General features: G+C 31.0%; 1 protein-coding gene across 1 annotated transcript in view; it reads right to left on the bottom strand.

Annotated features, from left to right (window-relative positions):
- Window positions 1-2,280: 2,280 nt before the first annotated feature.
- LOC106474674 (protein dachsous-like) overlaps window positions 2,281-17,603 on the bottom strand; it is a 34,044-nt gene continuing 18,721 nt past the window's right edge. Inside the window, exons 8-17 of the mRNA XM_022379974.1 lie at window positions 15,923-16,171; window positions 14,853-15,004; window positions 14,277-14,489; window positions 12,795-13,015; window positions 12,198-12,483; window positions 11,177-11,463; window positions 10,192-10,336; window positions 9,266-9,437; window positions 8,837-9,044; window positions 2,281-5,370 (exon numbers count right to left, since the gene is read on the bottom strand). Coding sequence (XP_022235682.1) covers window positions 3,040-5,370; window positions 8,837-9,044; window positions 9,266-9,437; window positions 10,192-10,336; window positions 11,177-11,463; window positions 12,198-12,483; window positions 12,795-13,015; window positions 14,277-14,489; window positions 14,853-15,004; window positions 15,923-16,171 — 4,264 coding nt within the window. The 3' untranslated portion in view covers window positions 2,281-3,039. The remainder of the gene's footprint in view (window positions 5,371-8,836; window positions 9,045-9,265; window positions 9,438-10,191; window positions 10,337-11,176; window positions 11,464-12,197; window positions 12,484-12,794; window positions 13,016-14,276; window positions 14,490-14,852; window positions 15,005-15,922; window positions 16,172-17,603) is intronic.

Here is a 17,603-nt window from a genome sequence, read left to right on the forward strand (position 1 = left end):
TATTGAATACAAGTCTGAAGAGGTTATAATTTCATTGTACAGGTCACTGGTTAGGCCACATTTGGAATACTGTGTTCAGTCTAGGGCTCCTTACCTTAGGAAGGACATTGAATTGTTGGAAAGGGTTCAGAGAAGGGTAACTAGAATGGTGCCTGGGATGAAGGGACTATCATACGACGGGAGGCTGAAATCTCTCAAATTTTGGTAGAGTAGGAGTCATCTTCAGCTAAGACAGTTATATTTTTTTAACAGGGTGGTTGGCCTTTGGAATAGGTTGCCTTCAGATGTTGTAGTGGCAGTAAATTTAAGTGAGTTTATGAAAAAGCTTGATAAGTATATGAATGAAAAGGGCTCGATTTAAGATTTTTATTTTTTTAATAATTTTAATTTCGTTTTGAGGATAGACCAATAGGTCCCATGTTGCCTCAAAATATTATGTTAAAAGCAATATCTCTTTTCTCTAGAAAATAATTTTTTGGAATATTATTATCTCCATTGAATAAAAGTTGATGTTGTTTAAATGTAAAGCTAAACAATAGCTGCCTGTACTCTGTCCACCAGTGGAAATCAAACCCAGAATTTTAATGCTGTTAATCTGTTAACTTGCCACTGACCTACTCGGGGAACAAAAGTTGAAAAGTATTAAATGTGTTCAGTATTTGTACTTTAGCTATGGACTGAAATCTCAAATTTTCCTAATATGTATAATAATACTTTCTTGCCAGTGAAAAACTACAAATGAAATTTATTTTTATCTTATCCAAACTGCCTTATCTTCTTAATAATTTTGAAGACAAAATTAAAATTTCATGGTGTATTTCCAAAGTACTTCCTCATTTTGGCAATCAGACTATAAGAACATTGAGTGTATTTCAACTTTTTTTAAATTAATCATCTACTAGTTTGAGACTATATCCTATATTTTACTTTGATAAAATCTATTTGTTAAGATGATGTTAAATTGGTCATTTGCTTTTGAAATATGTGTAACTGCCATGTGCAGGAATTGAATAATGGGCTTTGTTGTATGGCTATTTTACAAATATCCAGGTTTCATTACAAATGATAAATAATTCCTCTTAAAAGATTATTCATATTTTGGTGATCTTGTAAAATTAGTGAATCACTGGTGTTATAACAAGATAGATAGAGATTTAAAAGTTTCAGTTCTTGCTTGTTCATCTGATACAGCACTAGTTTTGGAAATTCTGGTTAAGAAGTATGCTTGTTCATCTACATTGAATTATTCTGGCACTTGGAACACTGCAAGTTGGCCCCTTTGTGTTGACAGTAAAAATTGTGGTAATATTGTGTTAATATTTATCCCAGAATAAACTTTGAAATGAAACCACTCATTCAGTAAGTTAGGGAATTTTATGTTCAAATCTTGGTGAGTATAATTTGAAATAAAGGGAGTATAAGCATAAAATGTTATTAACATAAAGTTTGTTTGTTTGTTTTGAATTTTGCGCAAAGCTACACGAGGGCTATCTGCACTAGCCGTCGTTAATTTAGCAGTGTAAGACTAGATGTCATCATCACCCACCACCAACGCTTCGGCTACTCTTTTACCAATGAATAGTGGGATTAACCATCACATTATAACGCTCTCACAGTTGAAAGGGTGAACATGTTTGGTGTGATGGGATTTGAACTCACGACCTGCGAGTCGAGCGCCCTAACCACCTGGCCATGTCGGGCCTAACATAAAGTTATGCATTTCTTTCACAAATATATTAGGACCTTTTATTTTTGAAATTTATAAAATAGTGAATTATAAATGTTCTACTTGAATTTTACATATTTAGTACACCAGTTAAATGAAAAACCAAAGTGAGAGTTTTATGCTTAGAATTCAGGATATCCTTTTAATGTTTACTTGACTCCTTAGATTTGTAGTAATTTTAAATCTGAATAGTAGTGACCATTTAACATTTCTTGATCATTTCTGAAACTATCCAAATTTCTTCCAAGACAAAGCATTCAAAATAATTAACAAAAAGCTAGTAGCATGGCATTTAAATTTAATAACTGAATTACTTCATAGAACATGCAATTTATCAGAAAAAAATTCAGTTGTTTTGCTTTATCTATCTATAGCTCTAAAATTTGTCTTCTATAAAATGCTAGATTTATCAGAATTGCTAGGTGGTTGGTTTTGTTCTAGTTACTTAAGTAAGAATGAATAGTTCTGGGCAAATAAGCTAAAAGAATGACTTAAAAAATAAAGAAACAACAAATCCAGCCAGGAAAAATATTTTATTATGTACATACAGTTTTGTTTTTTTACAAAAGCTTCATTAATGTAAATTATTTTAAGTAGTTATTGTATAAAAATTCAGCATATATTCTGCTTTGTTTCAATCCAGAAATCCTCCAGTTACAAATTTGCCATTCAGAACTCATAATGATCTCAAACACATATGTATATATGTGTGTGTTACTTTTCATTTAGAGAGAGCTTGGATTATAAACATTAAATATCTTATAGAAAATAATATAAAAGCCAAAAGGCATTTTGTATCACATGAAAAAAGGATACACTGATAACAGACAGTGTTATCTTACAAGATCTGTATACATTTTTACAAGCTATATTATCATAAAGCATCACACAATTTGGGCTTTTAATGATTTATTGACAAAATCCATCACAATTAAATTACTGCATTTTTCTTTCCAGGAGTGTAGTTATTTTAAACACTATTATAATTTAACCTTTAAGTACTGTTGAAAAAGATCTCCAATCCCAAATAGAATTATATTGCACCTGGGATTTAATAATTTATAGCACATTAAATATTTGAGGAAAAAGTTTGCCGAAATGGTATTTGTATTTAGGAAGAAAAATTTTGTTGGTGTTTTGGCCCCTTACATTGAGAATAATGGTGATGTCAAATTTGGAGCAAACATAGGCAATGTTTTATTTACAACCTGTTTACATATTTAACAATGCAATTGCACTATGCCTGCACAAAAGAACAAATTATTAAACAATAATAAATTAGAAAGAAGGTGGATAATTCTTTAGGAATACATTCATATTTGGAGTTCAGTTTCTGATCCCGATGATGCAATAGTAGCAGGATTAGATGACCTCTGGTATCGAGAATAATGTGGAGTTACCAACCCAGAAATTGTAGCCACTCCTCCTCCTGAAGGTACTAATGGTGAAATAGATGGTGAACGTGTAGCAAGGGGAGAAAGTGCTGGAGAAAAACTGGGAGACATTGCTAGTGAAGAAAATGTACTTTCATGGCTAATTGGGGAACGTGGCAATGATGGTAGGGATGTGGTCTGACTAGTGTGTCCTGAACTGAGTGCTACAGGAGCAATGGAACATGGGGCCACATTTGTTATTAGGGGTGGAGGCAAAGTTTTAACTTGAGGATTAAGAGTTTTCTTTGGAGAATTGGAAAAAGATGGAGGAACATCATCGTCTTTTAATCGAGCAATTTCAGCAAACACATGGGCAAGGGGTTGGTATTGTGGTCCCCAATCTAAAAGGTAGTCCCAATTATAGCTCCCTGTAAGCTCTTCCTCACTATGTACAATAGAACTTAGAGACCCAGTCATGGAGGGCTCACCATCATCCCCAAAACCAAATGCACGTGTTCCATCCATAATAGCATTGTTTTCTTCTGTACCAACATCATTTAACTTGGAATAAATAAGATTTCCAATGTTCATGCTATTTCCTTCTCCACTACCTTCTTCATCAAACATGTGCATGCTTTCTACGCTATGAGCATTTTGTATTTTATTAAAGTCCTGAATATTATGTGGATCAGAATGTGAAGTGTTGATACCAAGTCGTGCTAAGTACTCTTGTGTATTTTGGACAGAAATATCAGACAGATTGTCATCATCTGGATGAATACCCGAGTCAGGGACAGTAAGTCTCTGGATTTTATGTTGCTGAAGGAGAGGTCCTTCATTGATCATTCTTATCTCCTCATCCTCTACATCTCCATCTTCAGCAGATCCTCGACCACTAGAAGCAGAGTGAGACTGGTCTGAAACCTCTGAAGTTGTTCCGTTAATGTGCTGTGTTCGGTTTGCTGGATTAAAATGGGAAATATCATTGTAGTGAGGAGGAAATTGGGAGATTCCTGAAGTATGTGATGGAGGTGAGCGAATATCTATGGTATCAAATGAATTATCAAAGCCCTGGATAACACTAGGCTTACCACTTCTCTTATTTCTCATTCGCAAGAAAACAATTAAAGAAAGAAGTACTACTGCAATGATAGCCAAGACAATAACAAGCCCAAGTGCCCAGGCAGGGAGGCTTCCTTCCACTTTCTCTTCAGCTGATGCAGCTGATGTAGCATTTAAAGTGTAATCAATGGTAATCTCAACCATGGCTAAGCTGGTGAGTGAATAGGGTCTACCACTTCCAGCTACCACAACAAGTGAAACATCTTGGCTACTTTGGTCATGTCTACTTTCTATTGGTTCATAGTTAAAAAGAGATTTTATAGTAATTACACCTGTTGTACCGTTGACTTTGAAGTTTCTATGTGATTCACGTAGATGATATAAGACATGACCATCAACTCCTTCATCCATATCTTCAGCTTTCACCTTACCTACCACAAAGCCAGTAGGTGCATTGCCAGGAACCATGAAATGATAGGAACTATGTGTAAATTCAGGTGGATATTCATCCTTACTTTCAATGTTTATTTGAGCTTGAACAGTAGTATACTTACCACCTTTATCTATAGCCATTATTGTAAAGTAAAACCTATTTTTTGCTTCATAATCAAACACTATATCTGTTGAAACAATGCCCGTTTCCATATTGATGCTGAATTTGTCTTTTCCATCTCCATCTGTTATGGAATAATTCAGTTTACCATAAGTTCCTCGATCACCATCATTGGCATGTGCCATAAAAACTGAAGTGCCAACAGGAGAATTTTCTTTCACAAACTCTGTATACATTAAGAGTGGAAAGTATGGGTTATTATCATTTTCATCGTTTACTTGAATAGTTATGCTAGCTAAAGAAGAAAGTGGGTGTTTTGAATCACCATCAGAAGCTTGAACAACAAAATGGTATTGTTGCACTGATTCATAATCAAGGGTTTCAACAAGTGTGATTATTCCATTATTAAAATTCAGCTGAAATTTATTCTCTGTGTTTCCAGATGTAATATTGTAAGTTACACGACTGTGACCAGTTTCATCTTTATCCGATGTCATCAGGTTAAGCACAGTTGTCCCCACAGGTGCTAATTCTGATAAAAAGACTTCATACTGACTTTGATTGAACAATGGAGGATTATCATTGACGTCAAGAACCTGGATTATAACTTCTGCTGTGGTATTTAAGGTAGGAGTACCACGATCTGTTGCTACAACCTAAAATTTACAAAACACTATATTGTAATTCAATATTAAATTGTTAGACTTGTGCTTTTGAAAAAATTAATACATTTCACTAAATAATGACATATTAGCTATATATACTTATTCAATCTTTTAATATGAAGACAAGAATTAATTAAATATTTTAATACTATAGTGTTTAAACAAATAACATTTATAAAAAAACAATAATTAGTTTGAAGGAACTTAGTAAAGAAATAATAAAAAACAGCAATATCAAAACCAATTAAACATGCATACACCTAGTTAGCCTGCACAACTGAAACTATTAAGCCAGTAGAAATTAACGCTCATTTTAGCATTAAAAAAATTTTATCTCTAATATGTCCTGAGTTAGTAAAACAAGTTTGACCCTGGGGAACCTTGGTTTTGAAACACAAATGTTTATGCACCGTAGGCCCACAAAAACGTATTTTTTGTAATAGACATCATGTATTTACTGTTTGAAAATTTCAATGTACAAGTATTAAAAAGCAACATTAAAAACATGACTATATGTATGCTTTGTTTCAGCACATGATATATTCCAGTATGGTTTATTTCATTACTGGGCTGCTATACAACACAGAATATGAAAAGTTGCAAGGATGATGCAAAGCTACAACACAGAATATGAAAAGTTGCAAGGATGATGCAAAGCTAGAACACAGTTGAACTACATAGTTGGTTCTCAACAATCTGGAGTAATGGAGGGGATGAATGGCACAGATAACACAAACATATGGATGATACAAAACACACGAAAAAAGCTTACATATATGTATGTTTTTCTAAGAAAATTAAAAAAGTTGAGAAACAGATTTTTATAGAATACATATTAAAAGTTTTACATAACCAACAACATAATGGGCTTTACTAAAATAATTTAAAATAATCATTTAAAGTCTTCTTTTTTTTGCTTGATATACTTTTTTTAATTGCAAGATGCAGCTACAGTACATTTCACTGTTGAATCTTGTCCACTGTTTTCAGTAATCTTGGGTATTTGTTGCATTGTCAATATAATTAGTTTGTTTTGACATTTTGTTCTCAATAGTCAATAAACACATGACACAACACTAAAAATTGTAAACTAAATAAGAAAATAATGAAATGAAGAATGAAAATAACAGAAAACAAAATGACTAGGAACTGTAGTGAAAGAAGTTCAAAGCTACACTGAAATATAACAACTTATACAGGATTTTCTGGATCTTGGCATAGTTAAACTGCAAACTGGGTAATAGAGGGTGACTATAAATCATAATAACATAATGCATCAGCATGTTATAACATATAAGTTATAAAAGCATCATTAGGAAAATAAATACATTTAATTAAAAAGTTGTAATAAGATTTGTATAGAACTGTACGTGTGTGTGTGTGTGTACATATATATATATGTGTATGTGTGTGATAACTGAAATTATGGTTATGGCATGGCAGTTGTAACACATATTACACTACTTTTTTGTGATAAAGTTGAGTTTTTATATGTGTTATTTTATGAATAATCACAGTATTTTAATGATTAAATTATACATATATATATATTGTAATTTAATTGATGGGTGCTCTTTCTAATAATGTTTAATGAGCAATATATATAGCAGTACTCTGTGCTTTTCCTGAATGGCTGTTGATCATTCTCCTATTTCAAAATAAGCAGATACCCCAAATTAAATGGATGATAACCTTTGTTCCTATAACTGTTAAAACATGCAATTGTTAATATGTTTTTTCGTTGGTTTCAGGAAAGACACATTACAAAATGGGCTAGTGTGTTATTTGTCAAGCATATAGGGGTGAAGGTGTTGGTATGATTAGATAGCTTAGAGAGAATGGCACCAACAAGCAGAGCTTGCTGGTATCATTCATTGCAGGTCCACCTCCAGGTGAGTTCTTGGAACAATTTGAAAACCATGCTGGACAAGAACAATTATGGCTTCAAGACAGACAATGACTCAATGATTCCTATAATCACAGACAAAGGACCAGTCACACCCGAGTTGTTTAACAATATTGTTGTTCATCAAAGTGTACCTTGCAGTTATTCAAAGAAGCAGACTGCTTGCAATATCTATTGCAAGTGTGAAGGATAGTGCAGAAATAGTACCTTATTGAAAACTGTAGACAATACTGAACAAAATATTGATGAGGGCAGTGCTAAGTAGAGACAAGTAAAAGTTTCTACTTCTGTTTTGATTGGGTAATAGTTTAGTCTATATGAAATATACGTTTCGTTACTGATAACGTGTATAAACATTACCTCATGCAGTATTGTATTACTAATTACTAAAACTGAAAAACAAACTAACAAAAAAATGTTATGTGTATATATAGTGGTGTGTTCCAAACACAAGGAACTGTATAAGTAATCTTGGAGATGTTTTATATAAAACAAATACATTCAGAAGCTCAATCTAGTAATGTTATGAGGTTATTTCGATTTTGAGTACAGACTTTAGCTTTTTCTCATGCTACAAAACAAGATGTATGCCATATATCCTGACAATATTTTACTGTGATACACTGCACATGCTTCTGTCATTTTATACCTCAATTAATATTATGTGAAATGTCTATTTTTGTAAATTAATGGCCTATTATTACTTCCAAAATGTATCGGTATTTCTAATTTTCTTTTCTAAAGGAGTATGACACCAAACATCTAAAATTGTATGAAAATGATTCAGCTTGACAATGCAATAATTTATGTCAGCAACTGAAAATCTTTGGCAGGAAATGCAAAGAGAGAAAATTGGCTTGATGAAGACAAAATATTGGTATTAAAAAAATACTTTTATTCTTGAATAAAAGGTTTTTCTCACAACTGTCCAATTTTAGTTAAAACTTTAGGTTATCAGGCTGAGATAGTTTTCATATACACTTAGAATGCTTCAGTAGGTTTTTCTAGTATGTGAATTTAAAAAAATTTACATGCCAAAACTTTCTTAAAAGTATTTCAATACTTTTTTAAAGAAAATTAACTTCCTACTCTTATGTGTAATTATTTTGTTACAAACAATTTATTTTATCTCATGGTTAAAATGTGCTTATTTCAATTCCAATTTTAGTTTAGTTACTCTACTAAATATAATATTCAAAATTATGTTTGATATTCCACTTCTAAGTGGCTGTTGGAATTTGTAGTTTGGTTTTAAAAAGTGGCCATAATGGTAACTTCAGTATTTAGAAGGTTAAATAGAGCACTTAGATCAATTTGTTTGATGAATAGCATAAACATATTATGTTGCTGAAATAATCAATGTTGCTTTAAGTTTAATAGTTGAACACTGTTCAAACAAAGTAATTTCTAGTAAAGATAATATAGAAATATAAAATTTTTACAAATGAAATCTGAAGATTAAATTGTTATTACAATTAAGATAAATGTAATTAAGGAAACTTTCCTGTACAGTAAAAACTGAAGAAACTCAAAACTAATTATTTTTCTTACCTGTAATGAAAAAGTTTCAACATCTTCTCTATCCAGTTTTTTTACCAATATGATTTCTCCTGTATTTTTAGAGATTGAAAATGTCCCTCCAAAATTTCCGCTAAAGATGAAATAAGAGATTTGATAATTTGAACGTGATTCATCAAGGTCTGTTGCTGACACTTTCAGTACTGTAATTCCAAGGGGAGTATCTTCAGAAATATGAGCACTGAAAACAGAAGAATTTTGGAATTTTATAACAAAAGACTACATAAAAGCATAAGCTCCTTTTTGTTTAAATTGTTGCAGCTCTTTCTCACTTAAAATTACTGGGACTAAAATGATATACAAATTTTGAATATTTATAAGATTACTGAAAACTATTTGTGTAAAAAACAACGTATTGTTCACCTATAGTTACTAGGCAATCAATGTAAAATATAAACTTACTTGTATACTGATTGTGAAAATTTTGGGACATTATTGTTTACATCCACAATCTCAACTTGAACTGCAGCAACATCTGCAAGTGGTGGCACACCGTTGTCTTGAGCTTTTACTATCAGATGGATAATTGGTCGCTTAGGATTAAATGTGAGAGTTTTGTTCGTGTAGATGATTCCTGTGAAAGATAATTATTTTATGTAGGAGATTATTTTAAATAAAGTAGCACTTCAAATACTTTCATGTTCCTTCTAGTAAAATTTGCTTCTCACAATTTTCACTCATTAGGTTACTGATGGACTAGGGTTGTAAAAGCAGCATTTTTAAATACTAGTTTGATAATAACCCTTCATCAAGTTTAGAATCTAAATAATTAACATGATTAGATATAATTTTTAAGATTGTATTCATCTGTAATGATAAAGTAAGACAAAAAGACAGGAATAATAAAACAATAAACTTTTGGAAACTAAATGTTTACAAGACTATATAGGGGAATGACAGAATAAAGGACTCCAACGTAAATGGGCTGTATTCTGAAGATAACAGGACAAGAGTACACAAGTTTAAGACTTGGAAAAGATAGATTAAACTCCAGTGAAGAAAGTTTTATTTTTCTAACAGAATGATTGACTTATGGAATGAGTTGCCATTGGAAGTAGTGGGAGGGAACACTTTACATGAGATTAAGAGGGGAACAAATGATTTCATGAGAAGCAAAAGGGTGGGTTTGCAAGGAAGGCATTAAAATACCAAATGTTCCCAGGTTATGTTAAAATAAAACATATGTAGTTTTAAAAATGAAATACATACATATGTGTAGATATGTTGACAATATTTGCAAAGTAACTTTAGCTTGTATTTAAGAAATCTAAAACATACCACAACCTGTTTAACAAGTTGGTATGCATATAATAAGATCATGAATTTACCAGTATCTTTGTTGATATAAAATCCATTAGCATGAGTCTGTTCTCCTAAGCTATATGTCAGTCTGGCATTTTCTCCAGAATCAAGATCTGTGGCATTTACCTTAATAACAGAATAACCTGGTTCTACAAATTCAGAAAGTTGCACCTGGAAAACAGAGAAGAAAAAAATTATTATTTTTTAATTAGAGACAGTTTTAAATTATGTTGGTTATACAGTTCTATAAAAATTATATATCCAAAGAATTTTCAATGCTCTGGTAGCTAGCTAGGATATTTTAGATCACTCATGTGTAACTTCCTCCAAGGTGCGGGCAAATTGCAATTTATAAATGAACTTGTGGGCCACACTATATGAAGCAAAAGTAAAAAAGACTGTGATTTTCTTAGAAAAATTTCTTGTTATTACCATAAAAAGGGTACAAATAGAGTAGCAATATTAAAAAAAGAAACTGAATTTCCTCTAGTGTGAGAAATGTGACATATTTTCTCTAGGCATCCCCTCTTCTCTCATTTATTCATCACCCCTTCAATGAGTACAAAATTGATTTATTACAGAAGAAAAATATGAGTTTGTTGGCAGCTTGTGGGCTGAATTGAATTATATTTTAAGAACTGATCACAGGCCAGATAAAACCACCGTGCGGGCTGTATGTTGCACATGCCTGCTGTAGTTAATTCTGCTTCATAAACAACAAATTAAGTAAAATATCCAAAAATAAATTTCACTGGTGCATTTGTAATCAGTTACTTTCTTTTTGAAGTTCCTTAATATACATCCATATTTCACCATAATACTTTATCTGGAGAATGGTACAAACATCACTCCAATTTGTAATTGCAACATTATTCTTTTAAAATTTTATTCATCAATGCAAACTAAAAACAGAAAATTATAATGTAATATTAATATTTTAAAACTTAATACAAAAATATATCTATACAAAATATAGGTTTTGATTCACAACTTCTCAAACTGCAAACTAACTTGATAACTCTGCTGCATGAACACAGGTATGTTGTCATTAATATCTGTTACGTAAACTGCAAGATATGTTTCTGCAAGATGGGCCGAGTCTGATACTTGGAGTTGGAGCTGGTACTGATCTTGTTTTTCATGATCCAAAGGTTTAGCAAGAGTGATGCGACCACTAAAGCGATCAATGTTGAAAACTCCTCTAGAGTTGCCTCCTTCTGCGAAGCTATATATTAATGCTGGGTTAGTGTCAACATCATTGGCAGTTATGGTGGTGATCACTGTGCCTACTACAGTACCTAGAATTAAGTAATGAAATACCTAGAGATAAAATATCAGGACAAATGATGACTCAAACAAATGTGGTTGAAACATATAGCAAAATATCCATGTTTTGCAATAATAATTTATTATGGTTTAAAAGGTATATTACTTTTAATAACCAAAATTCCACAAGATATATGAATAAGTTAATTACACTTCCTAAGGTCAAGAAAATCTGAAAGCTAGATAATTTAGCTTTAAAGCTGGATACTTTTAAATTTTATTTCCTAATGAAGAATATACAGATATGTGTATAGAAGCTAAAATAATAAAATAAATCTTAACACACTAAATTTGATATCCAAAGGCAAAGAGAGTTCCACTTGTCAACATTCTTTATCACTGACCTAGGAAGGCTGACAAGAGGTAATTATATTCCTCAAAGCGAAGTGAGATGTGAATTTTGCCACCAAATATGAGCATTCACAACATAACTTGTTGCACAATATGGCAAAGAAAACCTGTGTGCTAGATCAAGATAATCTATATATAAATAAAATATTATAAAAAGATATTTACATTTGTCTAGAAATGGCCTAATTACTTGAAGCTTTAAGAATGAGCAAATGTATTTCTTAGCTTATTATAAATTTGTCTTTAATATTTAGATATAACAACCACTTCAAACATGAGTACTTATTTAATTTAGTAAATGAATTTAATCATGCATATCCACACTATTCTGAATAAACATATGTGATCTTCTTACCTTCACTGATGCTGACTACATTATATGGGGGAAACACTGGTTGATTATCATTTACATCAACAATAGTTATTTTGAGCACACAAGTTCCTGTTAGCTGTGGAAGTCCTTCATCTGTTGCAATAATAGTCAAAAAATAGTTGTCTCTAATCTCCCTGTCCAAGACAATATTTGTTTTAACTATTCCACTGAAGGGTGGGTCAATCGCAAATGCATTGTCATGGTTACCATCAATTATGTGATAAATGATGTTACCTCTTCCTCTCTGATCGTCATCAGTTGCTGAAACCTAAATAATTAATATGATAACATATTTTATAAAATCTAACTGATCTAAGCAGTAAACAAAACTCATTCAAGAATAATAATGTTCCTCGGAAGTAAGAGTTGCTGAAAGTTAGGTTTTGTTTCAGAAAAACATCCATATATAAGTACATCAACTAACCAGAAACAAAGGTCAAAAGGACAATGGTTCAAAGAAATATGGCATTATCAATTTGAATTTTCTGAAAAGTTAAAAGTACTGCAGTACTTTTGGTCTAAATACATTTTTTAGAATTATTGAAGTATTGAGAATATCATCCAGATAGCTGAACTTACTTGAGTAACAAATGTTCCCTTGTGGTTGCCCTCCCAAACAGAAGACACGTAACGTTCTTGAGAAAATCGAGGTGGGTTATCATTTTTGTCTATCAACTGCACAATTAAGGAAGCATAGCCATACACTGGAAGTGGACTTAATGTCTGAGCGATTACAGCTATTCTTAGATGAGGAGAAGATTCAAAATCTAATTGTTTCGGATCATGTACTTTGATATGCCCTGAAAAAATAAATATAGAATATAAAATCTAAATAAATTTACTGGTACATTTATTGCTAAGCAATATTTAGTGAAAGTTACATCAAACTACTTTTCTTAATGTTATTTAAAAATCAATTATTTTCAGACCTTGCAAGCAGATGAATAAATAGAATCCCTTATTTTAATTTTTATCACATAAAATTACACATGAATATCTTAATTTTTATCAACTAACATACAGAATCTGTTACAATTATTTAGAGCAGAGGGTGTTTATCCAATCTTTTAATTTTTAAAATGGTTTTGAATGCTATAAAGATTTCTCTACCTTTTTTCTGGTGTTGAAGTATGTACTAATAATACAACAAAATGTATGTACCCTTTAACATCTATATCTAAGATGTTATATCACAATAACCAAGCTTTACAGATATTATGATAGAAATGTATATTGAAGAAATTCAAGTACAACCTGGAGATTAAAATTCATTTATAAGAATGACAAAAGAATGTATTATTTGTTATATTTCCACCATTTTGTCTTCATGTCTTCTTCAGAAATCTGTACACTATAACACAAAAACAATTTAAAAAGGTATACAACAAAATGACCTATCTTAATCTGTAAAAATACGATATAAAAATTCAAAGGACAGCTCTGAAGGTACTCCATGTTGCATTATTACTGATGAGAATAATATTTTTACACAGAAATGTATAAAATAAAAATTACAGGACCAAATAATTTTAGAAATTTTACATAAGAGAAGGAATATTCAAATAACTTATTAGAGATGAAAAAAAAATACATTTAACTATGAAACAATTTTTAAGAAGAAACAAAAAATACAATAAATCTCTTTCTTAGTGAATATATTTGTTTCTGGGTGTAAAGTGCTTCTCTTTACTTTCTGTCAAAAGAATATCTGGACAATATTATAGCTGTGAAAGGACACTGAGAGCTATCCTTAGAATTTTGCTTTATCACTACATGATGACCAATTTTTCATATGAAGAGGAATTATTTTCTTCTATACCTTTTGAGTAGTTATTGTACTATTGTGTAAACATTCTTGATGAAACTTTAGAAATAAAACCAATATCATCTTATATGGAGCTTAGGATGTTTTTTTGCAACATATATTTTGCTTTGTGTACTGTAACTTTTCCAAAACATTATCTTTCATGCATCATTGTTCTATATTGATGGAAAGAAATAACTACTAACATAAGTATTATAAACTAATAATAATAATACAATATTTTGATGTCTACCTACCTGTTTCAGAATTTATGGTAAAAGCTCCTTTGTCATTTGCTGTTGGAAAACTATACTTGATGATTGTGTTCTGATTATCAAGAGAAACAGCTCTCACACTGGTAACTTCTAAGCCTTTTGGAGGATTTTCTTGAAGCTCAATCCTGTAGGTTTCGTCCTGAAACTTTGGGGGAGTGACTAGTGCTCCATCTCCAACAATAATTTCTAAGACCCCTACAAAATAACATCTGAATATATTTTTTATCCTTATTTCTGCATCATTCACACCTCAAAATGGAGTAAGAAGAATACCTTTTATGCACGAACTAATGAAAAAAGGTTCATTATATTGACTGCATTCAAACATTATACACAAACAATCAATTTAAAATAATGCTTAGAACTAACATGTAATGTAAAGACTATTTAAACTTAAACTGCCTGTATAATTAAAATCCATAGAATGTCTGCTAATTTATTTTTCAGTTTTAATTTTTATGAGTTTTTTATGTTTATTTTTAACTATTAATTCTCTGATACTAAACATAATTTTGTTTATATTTTAAAGTAATTAAAAAAAAACACCAATCTTTTTACCAGAAGTAGCTTGAGGTGGTTGTCCATTATCATTTGCTGTAATTTCAATGTGAAACACCTTGCCTGCATCTGGAAGAAGACTCCCTGTCACAGTTACAACTCCACTTTGACTGTCCAGGTGAAACTTGGCATTTAAAGGTGGGGAAATAAAACTGTTAAAGGAACAAAACTCATTAAATAACCCATATTAACATCAAAGCACAAAGCTAGAGTTTATTATTCCACAGTGCAAATTTATGTTAGCATAAAAGATAAAAATCATGCATATATATATAACAAATATATTTATAACTTGAGAAAGAAAGAACCACTATAGTTTTCAAACATATTTTACTCATATTCTCAAAATAAAAAAAAACACTTCAACTGAAGTATACATCTTGTATGTGAGAATTCTCAATAACAATACAAAAAATAAACTGTTTCTAAACTGCAACAAGTCTGGTCTTGTTCTTTGATTCACCCTTGTTCAGAGGTGGAATTTGCTGAAATTGATCTGACTCAGTAACAGGATTCAAATTCAAGAATAAATTCAGCCTTACAATTTTCCTTCACTTATAAATTCACATTTCGTAATAATGAGAGATGAAATAACATTATTTTAGACAGCTTGTATGCTGAAGAGTTTAGAATGATAAATTAGTAGCATTAATGTTACTTACCCTTCAATTATCTGTAAAAATGTAATTTATTTGTGGTAACTAAAAGCATCTCTAAAACCATACACACAAACTACAGTCTACCACTACAAGTAACTTGGTCATGTTCTTCAACTTAAAAAATCTTGATAAGTGTAAAAAATGTGCAAAAACTGATATATAACTCAGTAACAATGGCAAGTCCAAGAACAGATTGAACCTAACAGTACTTTCTTGCCAAAATTCACAACTGGGGAGAGAAATAAAAATTATAACAAGGGTGTGCAACATTATACAATTACATATGGTCAAACAATAAATCAACATTCAAAATATTTTAACCAATAAAAGTATTAAATACAAATAAATTAAATTTTAACTTATATTTTATGTTAATTATTTCATCCAATAGACACTAACTGATCTACAAACCTATAATGGATTTCAGCATTAGGACCCTGATCAAGGTCTGTAGCTTCCAGGTGAATGACTTGCACACCAGGATGGGCATGAGCTGACACTGATGCTATATATGGATATTTCTTAAATATGGGTTTATTGTCATTTATATCTAAAACTGTTATATGCACAAGAGCTTTTTCTGATCGAGCATCATATTGTCCACTATCAGTTGCTCGAACTTGGAACTTGTAAGATGATTTCTTTTCTCTGTCAAAGTGACTAAAAAAAATAAATCTCACTTAACATTCATCCTTTATTTTATAAATTTTAGTGTGTTTTTTTAAATCTATAATACTGTTGTAAAAGAAAAAGACCATTAGAAAACATTCTAGTGTCAGTTAGTTAAAATTCCCATCAATAACCAATTTCGAAAATAAGTATTATTGTAGTAACAAAATATCAGATTAATGCTATGGACATTTGTTCAACATTCATTAGCTAAAATTTAAAAAGTTCTATTAGTAAAGAAAAAAAAAGGATCATATGATTAAGTTAAACTTAAAGCTTATATTTAGTATGTTCAAAAATTTTTTTAGTTTAGCACTGCATAAAATAGTTAAAATGTAACAAGGCTGAGACAAACAATTACATGAGCAAACTTTGTTACTTTGATCAACATTTTTGCCTCAACAATAAGCAACATTTTCTTTTAATATTTTATTAATTTCACAACTAGCCAGAATATATTCAATATTAACACACAGCTACCTCTGTGAAATATATTTTATCTATAACTTATACTTTACTACAATGTCCATGCCATATCTTGGAGATTATAAGACAGTACATTTATAGCTATTTACAGGAAAATCAGATATCTAACAGCTCATTCCATGTTGCAACTGCTCTGGTATGTTTACAATATGAAAACAATAACAAGAGTAAATTACATAATAATCTTAAGTGTTAAGGTATGATTTTGATTTCCAATTCATTTGCTATAATTAAACATCATCCCCTTGAAAGCAATCTTAAGTCTTCTTGCTATTATCCATAACAAATTCAGGTGAAAAGTTTTCTGCCAATACTTAAACTTGAATCAAAGATCATTGTTCAACCCCAGTAGTTACTATAAATAACATCATATTACCCCCAGCCCCACCATGAGCCAACAAATGCATATACCTATATTACATACAACTATACCAACTTTAGCTTTTGTGTTGAAAGAGGTTATTATCTCGAATTACTAGAAAGGGTTCAGAGGAGGGCTTTTACGACAATTCTAGATTTAGAAGTGTTAGTATTGTTATGTCTCCGGTTGTTAGTTAATTACTCGTAAAAATTATTTCCGAAAAACTTCAGCGATACAAGTCCTTTCTCAAATAAAACTAGTTTATTCTTTCTCAATTCAACTTTGCAGTACACTTAATTTCTACAGTCCATTTAACTTAAACACACGCTATAATTCTAATCGAACGATTCACGCACTTTATTTACTACCGTGCTTGACTCAATTGTCCGTCTATATCTTCAATCTCTCTGTCTGCTATTCAGTTGTCGCCGTCACTTTATTTATCGGCTTATATACTATAAGAGCGCCATTCTAGCAACCACTAGGACCTTCGACAAGTTCCTCAATCTTTCTAGATACTCCGCTGTCGTAACAGTATTATATTCTACGGTTTGTTTGTTTGTTTGTTTTGAATTT

The sequence above is a fragment of the Limulus polyphemus genome, unplaced genomic scaffold, assembly GCF_000517525.1.
Source record: "Limulus polyphemus unplaced genomic scaffold, Limulus_polyphemus-2.1.2 Scaffold141, whole genome shotgun sequence".
In the NCBI taxonomy this organism is placed as follows: Eukaryota; Metazoa; Arthropoda; class Merostomata; order Xiphosura; family Limulidae; genus Limulus; species Limulus polyphemus.